At 42.4% G+C, this 10,443-nt stretch overlaps 1 protein-coding gene across 1 annotated transcript; it reads right to left on the minus strand.

Annotated features, from left to right (window-relative positions):
- Positions 1-1,100: 1,100 nt before the first annotated feature.
- On the minus strand, positions 1,101-10,079 carry LOC308127346 (tetraspanin-8-like). Its single transcript, XM_080492339.1, has 9 exons — positions 9,828-10,079; positions 8,194-8,501; positions 5,745-5,807; positions 4,909-5,028; positions 3,753-3,827; positions 3,575-3,670; positions 2,103-2,219; positions 1,941-2,024; positions 1,101-1,683 (listed from the first exon to the last, which is right to left on the minus strand). Exons 2-9 carry the CDS (start codon positions 8,248-8,250, stop codon positions 1,597-1,599), a joined length of 699 nt encoding a protein of 232 aa, XP_080348465.1. The 5' UTR covers positions 8,251-8,501; positions 9,828-10,079; the 3' UTR covers positions 1,101-1,596.
- Positions 10,080-10,443: the final 364 nt, after the last annotated feature.

Here is a 10,443-nt window from a genome sequence, read left to right on the forward strand (position 1 = left end):
CAGGCAAATTTAGAGCAGTTTTGGACTCGTTTTAGAGTAACTTAGAACAGTTTTAGAGCAGTTTTAGGATCGTTTTGGACCTGGTTGTAGAGCAAATAAAGGCTCATGCTAATCTAACCTGCTATGAATGCAGACCAATGTTAATCACAGTTAATGTGGCTCAAAGCTAATGCTAACAACAGCCGCTGTGGACACACGCTAATGCTAATGGTACGTGACTGCAGTGTTCTGAACAGAGGGAATCTGTGGAGGAATCCAGTGAAGTCATTAAAGCAGCACTGTGTTGACTTTAGACTAAAAATAACTGGTGTGTGTGCGAGAGAGAGAGAGAGCGAGAGAGAGAGAGAGAGAGAGAGCGAGAGCGAGAGAGAGAGAGAGAAGCATAAACACAATCCCAGCGGAGCTTCGCAGCAGCTCACAGAACGTTCACAGTCTTGTCTGTCGAGTCACCATGTGACCAGCAGGTGGCACCAACACACACACACACACACACACACACACACACACACACACACACACACACACACACACACACACACACACACACACACACACACACACACACACACACACACACACACACACACACACACACACACACACAGAGGCTGCAGCTGCTGGTAAATCAAGAGATTCTACTCACGAAGAAGCTAAAGTCATATTAGCCTAAACGCTAACTAACAAAGATAAAAGTCTTTTTTTAAAGCTACCTAAGTTACACATTTCCATCTCATCGAGATCTTGGAGAATCAGTCATCGTCATAGGTGTGTTTTTTTTGGTGAAAGGTCACACGGCCCGCCAAGTCCGCGAGCTACCCTCGGCTCCACGACTCATTGCAAGAACCCCCCCCCCCCCCCCTGCGATGCAAGTGTTTGTCCGCGTGACCAGGGAACAACAGGGCAGCGAGGTGGAGCTGACACTCCCCCGGCGAGGCGCGGAACTGGTAAAAAGGTACCATTAGGAGCTAGCTCCTTTAGCATCCACGCTGGAACTGTTGAGTCACAATGCTAAATTGTTAGCCTCGAAGCTAGCGTCAGTTCAAGGTCGATGAACACGTTTCCGATGTTTCAGTAGTTTTTAGTCAAAGAGAACCACAAATGTTTGTTCCACGACGACTCACAACTTTTATTAAAACTTTTGTAAAACACAAACAAAGTTTGAGACGTTTTGCGTCCTAAAGATACAAAAATAGCATCAAAACAAACTACAATTAAAAAAGTTTTACTTATATTTACTAACACCTAAAAAACTTTAAAAAAAATCTGTTTTAGAAAGCTAAAACAAATCCTTCAATATTCATCAGGAATATGGAAAAATATATCCAAGTTTAGATTTAGACGTGTGAAAGTTTTAGCATGTGAAAATTAAAGTTTTAATCAGGATTTTGCTCATTTTACAAAAAATTGTTTAAAATATCTTTTCTTCTTTAACGTCCAATTTGATAATGTCTTTGTGTTGCAGTTTGCCTCAAATTTCCCTGATGTGAAACGTTGCGTACAAAGTCATTCAAGAAACACCGGCACGTTGCTTCACAGTGGAAGCCCCGGGGGTTCGCTGTGAGGCGGCGCTGCTGATTGGTCATTGTCGGGCGACGGTCAGGCGGCGGCGGTGGAGGAGGTGGCGGCGCCGCCCTTCTTGCCGAGCTGACAGAAGAGGATCATGGACAACACCATCCCGAAAATCTGAGGATGAAACATTTTTCATGCTCGTTTTATTTTGTACATAATAATTTCGAGTTGTTGATCTAAAAAAAAAAAAATACAATTTCTTTTTTTATGCATTTGAAATTGTAAAAACATTTTTAGCCTCATATAAAAAATATCTTAAAATTATTAAGTACCATAATTCTAAGAATTTTAAATTATTAGCAAAATTATGCATATGTGTGTGTGTGTGTGTGTGTGTGTGTGTGTGTGTGTGTGTGTGTGTGTGCGCGGACCATGATGATTGCGATGCCAAAGGCGATGCCGTAGGTGATCTCGGAGTGGCTTTGCAACACCTCCACGATCTTGTCGCTGCACGGCTGTGGGGCAACATCGTTACACCGTCAGTAATCTCATTACTTTTCCTGCGGGGCTGATTAGCTTGTGCGTGTGCTCACCGTTTGGTAATTCTCGTTGGCGCCGCACTCCTGCGGGAAGTGAGACGTATCGCAGCGACAGGACTCGGGGATTTTGCTCCAATCCGACGGTCCATTCACCAAACCACAGCACCGCAACTGGAGGGGCATGCTAACTGTTAGCTCACTGTTCGCATTGTGTTAGCTCACTGTTAGCATTATGTTACCTCACTGTTAGCATTACGCTCGCTCTCTGTTAGCTTAGTGTTAGCTTAGCGTTACCATTATGTTAGCTCACTGTGAGCTTACTGTTCGCAATATGTTAGCACAGTTATCTTAGCACCGGTGTTTCGGATTAAATGGTTTCATTGTTTACTGGTGACTGGCTTCCTCCAGCGTCCCTTGTCACAGCGTGTGTAAAAAAAAAAAGAAAACTGACCGAAATCCGGAGTTGTCCTGGCGAACGCCGTTTAACCACATTTCTATTAAAGTTTAAAGTATTGTACTGTTTGTTTGCCTTATTTTAGCATTAGCTGCTGCTAACACCTGTTACCAGGGGTTCCAGTTTGGCGCATTGAGTGAAGCACATATTTGGCAATAAAGCCTGATCGTAACATTTTGTAATGTTAATAATTTGAGCTGATTGGAATAAAAAATAATAATAATTTGAGCTGATATCCACCACTGAGTTGGAGCTCCACACTGAACTGGTCCAATCAGGACAGGCTGGGCTGGGCCAAACCAAAAGTGTAAGGGGTGTTTGAGCCACCCTAACTTAACATCAATTAAATATTAAATGCCCACAATTAGGTGTGTACCAGTGACACGGGGCGTAGTGGGTACCACACTACAGGCCCGGGATGTTGTGAAATACCTTCAGCGGCGATGATGGATGGTTTTTCAGTGTTTCAGTACTACTCAGCCCGACTCGAATCAGTTTCACTAGTTTTCCATAAAGATATGGTGCCAGCAACAAATCCATGTTGGATATCAGCTCAAATTATTAATATTACAAAACGATCATGCTTTATTGTCAAAAATGTGCTTCATTGTCCGGTGTTTTGCTTTAACTGGTTCTCCTGCTAATTGGTGAGCGACTTCTGCCAGCAGCTGTTAGCGGTGTTAGATGAACAATCTGTAAGATACTTTATAGATTGCCTATCATACAGCTTTTCAACTCTTTCACGTGGTGTCGTTGGTCTAATAATGTTGGCCCATCTTGGGAAGAGGAGGAAGTGCTTCCTCTCGTGGTGCCATGTGCCAGAGCAGAGCGGCCTAATTGTGGGAGGCGCCAAAGGGAGGGCGCACCTTGATTGGGATTGGCTAAACTCCCGATGACACTTTATAGGGTTTGACAAGGGACGACCAAGGAAGCCAGTCACCAGTTAACAGGGAGACCGGTTAATCTGAAACACCAGTGGTGTCCGCTGGGTGGCCGTCAGCTCGGAGACTTCCCCATACGACTCCAATTTCTAGAAAAGGAAACATCTGGGAGGACAATCGTGTGTCGTTACCGTTCGCTGGAACTTTTCCAAGTCGTCCCTCACGTTCTGAGGCTGATCGGCTAGCGGCATATGTTTCTCCAGCTTCTTCTTCATCCAGTCCTTGATCTGAGGACAGACAGCAAACGTGAACAAAGACTCCGGGAAAATGGCCGTCGCCACCGTCACACCTCCGCTCCTCAGTTCTCACCTTGTTCTCCCCCACCGCTCCGACGATCCCGGCCGCCACCAGGAGGATGAAGATGACCAGCAGGCTGATGAAGAACTGACGGGCACAGACAAGAATATCAAAACTATCACGATTTCATCGGATTTGACAAAAGTTGTTCACAGTTTGTCTCCTTCCACAATAATTTACTGCCGTCGTAGCGAGTGTGCGCCACTGGAGGGCGACATCAGTCTGGCTTCCAGCAGGTCCCTACTTATCCATACCTCTAGAGCGCTGCATGGTGTACCACAAGGAACCTGCTTGGGTTCACAACAGGTTTTTTTTTTTGCATTATAATGTTAAAAATAAGCAAAGATGAGCTTTTATGCAGACGACGTGACTCTCAGAAGGCTTGACTCGTACATTTTCAAACTCATCTTATTTTCAAGGTCGTCTTGAACCAAAATATTCTAAAATATACGGCGGCTACACTTTCATCTATTTATCTATCTTATATATATATAAATACATAGTGTCTGTCTCTAAGTATTTGTGCAAAGTTGAGCCGCTGTGAAGACTGAATTTCTCCATTAATGAAGTCTGATCTTTTTTTATCTTATTACATTTTATGTTATAACAATTTGGGTCGTTGTTACAAGTCGGGCTCTAACGTGGCTTTAAAAATCTAGACAAAGCAACTCAGACCCTGTTCACATGACAACGTTTTCAAGCAAAAACGCGAACCGTGCATTGCGTCCTGGGTGTCTTTTTACACAACTGTCGCAAGGTGGAACTTTTTGAAAATGCTCTGTCTCCGTCGTTGTGGAAACGGGCGAAAATCCAACTTTCTGACAATGCCGTAGTAAATAGTTCTTGCGCACATGCTCAGTATGAACACAACAACAACAACAATGTTTTCCTCCAGAGTGTCATGACTCCTAGTCCAGATTCTGCTGGGAGTTTTATTTTGACAGTCACCGTAAAAACAATCCAACGTGGTCGTCTGTCCACGAGAATGTCTGCCTTCTCCCGTTGGTAGTGTTTATAACGTATCGCTCTCGGTGTGCACATGTGTGCATTTTCATCACATAAACAAACAACAGCACCCACGAGTGGTCCAACTTGTGAACTACACCGTTTTCAGAACGTTGCCGTGTAAGAATGACGACGACGTAAGAGGATGACATGACGTCCTTACCACCAGCAGCATGCAGCGGTTCTCCCTGATGGCACCACAGCAGCCCAGGAAGCCGAGCACCATGATGATCACGCCGATGGCGATCAACAGGTCGACTCCAGGAAGACTTTCATTTGTAATCTGAGAGCAGAAAGGGGCGGAGTCAGACGCTCAATCCCAAAAAAAAAAAAAAAAAAAAAAAGGTGCTTTTTATTGTGTTTGAACGTTCATGTTCACATTCATTTGATATAATCTTTAGAACATTCGTAGTATCGGGGTAACCTGCTCATTGCAGAAAAAAAACCTAAAACTAGGGTTTCAAAATATTGCGCATTGTATTCGTTTTGAGTTGTATTAAAATGCACAATTCTATTTTTCTTCCTTTTTCTTTCATGAAAGTATGATTCAAATAACTCACCTAGGTAAGATGTTGAGAATAAAAGACTAATCGAATAATCTTAAAAAAAAAATAAATAAATCTCCACATGAATCGATTAGCAAAATAATCGTTCGTTGCAGCCGTAACTAAAACAGTCATTTTTGTAAGTGTTCTGAGCTGATATAAGATTTCTTTTGTGCAGATGATATGACTCTTCACCAGATGTGTTGGTTGTAGTAAATTGAAGGAAAAAAAATAAAAATGTTTGTCAAATGTGACAAAGAGTGTTACCGGGTGGTGTACCACAGGGAATATGTTAAGGACCACTACTGTTTTTTTTTAGTTCCGTTGAACTGAGGCCAGTTTCGGTCGTTTAAATCTTGTGTCGAATGTTGGACAGTTCGGAAACGTTATCGAATCATGTCAACGTTGCTTCGATGGAAGATAAAAGCAAAAATTGCATTGACGGGAAACTCACCTCATTATCGTCTTTGCTGACTTTCAGGTAGATCGAGACGCCCAGAATGACGATCCCACAGATCTGAAGACGGGGAAAAGACGTTAAAAATCACTAAATTGGCGGAACATAATCGACAATCCATTAGATTGAAGTGGTTTGAAAGAACCGTCATTTGGGTCAAAAATGTTACATTTTCATATTAAATCAACGAATTCAATGAGGATTATAGAATTCAAGCAGTTTTTCAAGTATCAAGGATCAAGAATTGAAGGAACAGATGGAACACCGCAGAAAGAACGGTTAAAACGTAGGCAGGGTTGTGAATGGCCGCATAACAGCGCAGGTACATGACATCATTACGTGACAGTAAACACGAGACCAGGGCAGCTTGTCAAGAGTGACGATCGACCAATCAGCAGACGGCTTTGTAGATCTTCCATATGGAACTTTATCGATGTGCTAGATACCTCAATGGAGGGGTTTCGAAAAACGGTACCGGGAGTTGGACGAGGTACTTTGGGTACTATCCACAACCTTTGTCAGTGAAAACCCAGTATCACACCGTCTGTTCACTACCCAGAATGCACTGTGCTCTACGTCAGGTCCTCTCCCTGACGCTTTCACACGGTCCACGGACCGGACCTCAGTTCACTTGAACCCAGACCCAGGTTTTCTGGAGGACCAGAGTCCAGGTGAGCTTTCACGCCTTGCCAAACGGCGCGGGCGATCCCTGAAAACTAACTCTGGTCCGGACCGAATATTGTTGCCGTGAAAAGAAAATACCTTGAGCTACTTCCCCCCCTTGTAACTCAGGGTTATTCACACGTGCAGCGTTGGTCTGAAGTACCGGTATCAGATCCATCTGTGACAGCATCTGAAGTTTTACTTGACATGAGCTCATGAAGGAGACGGGAGGTGGAAAAGCATTTGAAATGCTGAGCTGCTCGTCACATTTGTATCATCACTTTTGATCTGAGAAAAAAAACAAAAAACCCTCCAGAGCAGTTTAGAGATCCAGAGTCCAGATTTCCTCCCACTCGCATCCAGATTATAGAGCATCTTCCTCCCACCAAAGTGGCCGTAGTCAGACAGCAGACTAAAACAAGGCACCAGCTTAATGACATTTACAGTGAATACCAGGCCTCATCAGCCATCATCAGTTGGAGACATGTCTACTGTAATCTAGTTAACGTGGATCTATAGAGCACACAGACACGAAATACTCCAAGCTGCTGCTGTGGAGGCGTTTTTCAAACCTAAACTCTGAGGAAATATTTTCAAAAGCACCACGAATCTCATCATTTAGACTTGAAAACTTGCATCATTTATAATCTGTATGTACATGTACTGATGGTACATTACATCTAAATCAAGTAGTATAAACAAAGCACTTCTCGTTCATCAGACATTCGGTGTACTCGTGTATCTGCTGATAAGATCCGAGCCTGAGCTGTGGAGCCACACTCACATGAGAACATACAAAACTTTCCACTGAAAGCCGACCTCACTTTGTTTACAGCCAACACAGGCTATAAAAAAAAATATTTACCTCCAAGGTCCTGAATTTTAAAGACAAATACAACTAATTCAATCATATATATATATATACAACATGTATCAATATATTAGATCAATATATTTCTTCTCCCTGCTCCTTTCCAAACCCAGATATACATTATTATTGTTATGATAGTTTATATATATATTGTTTTTCTTATAGTAGTATTCGTAGCATTATTGGTTTTTTTTTTACTTCTTTATTAAAATTGAGAGTAGCTGCTCGAAACTGTCGTTAGTTCACCTTAAAGACGTCCGTCTTATTTCAGGCCCGCCGGTTACCTAATCCTCTGTCCTCGGCGGTTGACCTTTAACATTCACAGAAACATTTTTTCAAACAAATTGAGTGAGTGAATGAAAGAGACGGCGCGGCGGGGGAGGGGCCCGGCCCTGAAACTGAAATGTTTGTTGGCAGAGGGAGAGACGAGCTCACACAACCTGTTTCACCGCATTTCTTTTTTTCAAGCGTTAACAGGTCCAACGGTGGACCAGAGCCAGTCAGTTGTTTGTAATAAATATCGTGTCTAATTCTTTTATTCAAGATTCCGAAAAAAAAAAAAAACCTGCTGCTTTCCAACTACGGAATGATGAACGTTTGAATCACCGCCAAAGGAAAGTAGCGTCGGGGACACATCTGCACTTTGGAGTCACTGGAGACCGAGTTTTAATATTCCCTTTTTTTAATTGTTGTCTATTTGCTGTTGTTTTTATATGGAGCGAGGAGTCCGCAATAAAGATTGATTGAGCTAAAAATACCATCAAAATGAGCTGAGTCATGATTCTACTGAGAGATCTGAGCATGAGGGACTAGAACTAAAAACCAAAGACTGTTAAAAGTGGGGAAAAAAAAAAAAAAAAAGACACCCCCGCAAACCAACTTCTACCTGTTCAAGTGTGTGTGTCGACTCACCCAGAAGAGGAGGTTGAAGAAGAAGAGCAGGTATTTGACGCACTTGTTCACAGCCATGCTGCCCGCTGCTCCCCGGTTTGTCCTCGGCGACTCGGCCCGGCAGACTGAGGACAGACGCGTCCCTCGAGGCCCGTAAATAAACCCTGGCCGGCTCTACCTGTTCCCTCGGGGTGCGGCCCTTTTTGCTCCTCCTCCTCCTCCTCCTCCTCTCGGACCCTTCACTTGATCTCTGAAGGCTCAGTGAGGCTCCGGCGACACAGCAGCAGCTCGAGACAAACTCCTCACATATCCAGCCTCCTTTATAGTATCTTTAAATCAATTAAAAAAAAAAAAAAAAGGAATCATCAAGCGGGAAATCTCTAATCTTATGATTGACAGCGTCCATTATGAAATGGAACCAACTTTCGGGTGTTTGTGTCACTTGGGCGCCGCGTTTCCTGCTGGCTGCACCGGCACTATGACTGGTACTTCATTTTCACTATTCGTATGTTATTACAATTAAAAATAGTTTTATTGAACCTTTTTATTAAAATTAATAGCAGTTTTACTGCAGTTCTATTAATATTACTACAAGAGCTTTTTTTTTTTTTTTTTACAACTCTCAGTACTTTCAATTACTAATACTTGAACTCATTCTTTATCATATTTAATTTTTATTGCATTTCTTCCGCTCCAGTCTAATGAAAAGAATGGAGTGTGAGAGAGAATGTGAGAGGTTTTAAAGTATTTCACACTCTTAATTGCTGAGTATTTTGATTATTCAACACACACACACACACACACACACTAATTCTCTTTCTTTTTTCATCCGTTTTAGCGATTTTAGATCTTTCACTTCTTTAATTGTGTGGCTTTAAGCAATTTTAACTCTTTCAGAAATTACAAATTAAAGAATGGTCTGTTTATTTTCCCGTTAAAAATAAATAAATAAATACTGATTTGAGGCATCTATGCTTTTCTTTTGTAATTTTAGACATTTTAGTTTTTTCAACTTGCATTTTGTTGATGCAATTTTAGACCGTTTAGATGCACTACCTTTTTTCAATTATTTATTGCTAGAATCTAAGAGTCCTTTTAAAAAAAACACACATATATATATATATATATATATATATAGTACAACGTGCAATTAAAATAAAGACAATAACTTTTTTCAAACGTGACAATTTCTAACAGCTCCAGGGAGCCATTAGGGGGAGCTAAAGAGCCACACGTGGCTCCAGAGCAGCAGGTTGGAGCGCCCTGGTCTCCTGTCTGCCTTTTCCTTTTTTGTGTTAGTGGATATTACAGTATATTATTGCAACTTTATTTATGCGATAACTTTACACTTTTTTTCAAGAAACATTTAAATGGTCAAAGTGGTGGACCTGCACTCTAAACATGTAATCTGGCTTTAGTGGCTATAAGAAAGATGTTCGTTTCTTTTGCTGAACTTGTGTTCAATTTTTAATGACGTGTAGTTACAGCCCTAATATATCTATAGAAATACTTATATAGAGAGATATAGTGATCAGATGCTGCGTAAGGCAGCATCTTGTCAGTATATATATCTATGAGCAGCTCAAGTCCTACTGCTAGGATCATGTTACAGGCTGTAATCCCCCCCCACCACACACGCACACACACACACACACTTCCTGTCTCAGTCTGGCCTGATTGGCTGGTTCCACACGGACTCTTCAGGGAGCAGCTCCTCCTCTTTCACGCTTAAAATGCAAATCCAAGCCAGACTCTTGTAATTTGATGGAAGAAACTGGAATGTTCCTTCCTGTTTCCAGTCGTGCTTCCAGCTCCAGAAGTGAGTAAACCTGCTTCATCTGTCTCTTGGTTTGTAGGTCAAACTGGTCTGAAGTGATCCGTGGTGGATGCTTTCACTTCTTTTAAATGTGGAGCGTTCTGAGACGAGGAGAGTTGCCAGAAATATGTTTCTGACAAGATAAACGGGGGCGGGGGGGGGGGGGGGGGGGGGGGGGGGGTAACTCACAGTAAGAACATCATACTGAAGTTATGGCGACTTCTCGTGATAATTCAGTCCCAAAACAACAATGATTGTGCACGTGGAGCAACACGTTTGTACGCTCTTGTGAAAATGATGGATCAGATCAGACGCGTCTGGACCAGATCCGACGGGTTCATCTAGAAAACGTGAGCGCGTTCTTGTGTAGCTTAAAAGGTATTTAACACGCCAATGGAATCAGAAAGTCCTAAACGCTCCTCTGAACGTTTTGTATTTCGTCAGACAAAGCAGCG

Source organism: Lipophrys pholis (genome assembly GCF_963383615.2).
Source record: "Lipophrys pholis genome assembly, chromosome: 22".
Classification (NCBI taxonomy): domain Eukaryota; kingdom Metazoa; phylum Chordata; class Actinopteri; order Blenniiformes; family Blenniidae; genus Lipophrys; species Lipophrys pholis.

Excerpts from the sequence above, each read along its gene's own strand:
- LOC308127346 (XM_080492339.1), bottom strand. The coding sequence starts at position 8,250 with ATGGCTGTGAACAAGTGCGTCAAATACCTGCTCTTCTTCTTCAACCTC. Across the intron at positions 2,025-2,102 it reads CCAACGAGAATTACCAAACG|CCGTGCAGCGACAAGATCGT; the intron begins GTGAGCACACGC and ends GTTGCCCCACAG. Across the intron at positions 1,684-1,940 it reads TTGGCATCGCAATCATCATG|ATTTTCGGGATGGTGTTGTC; the intron begins GTCCGCGCACAC and ends TTTCATCCTCAG.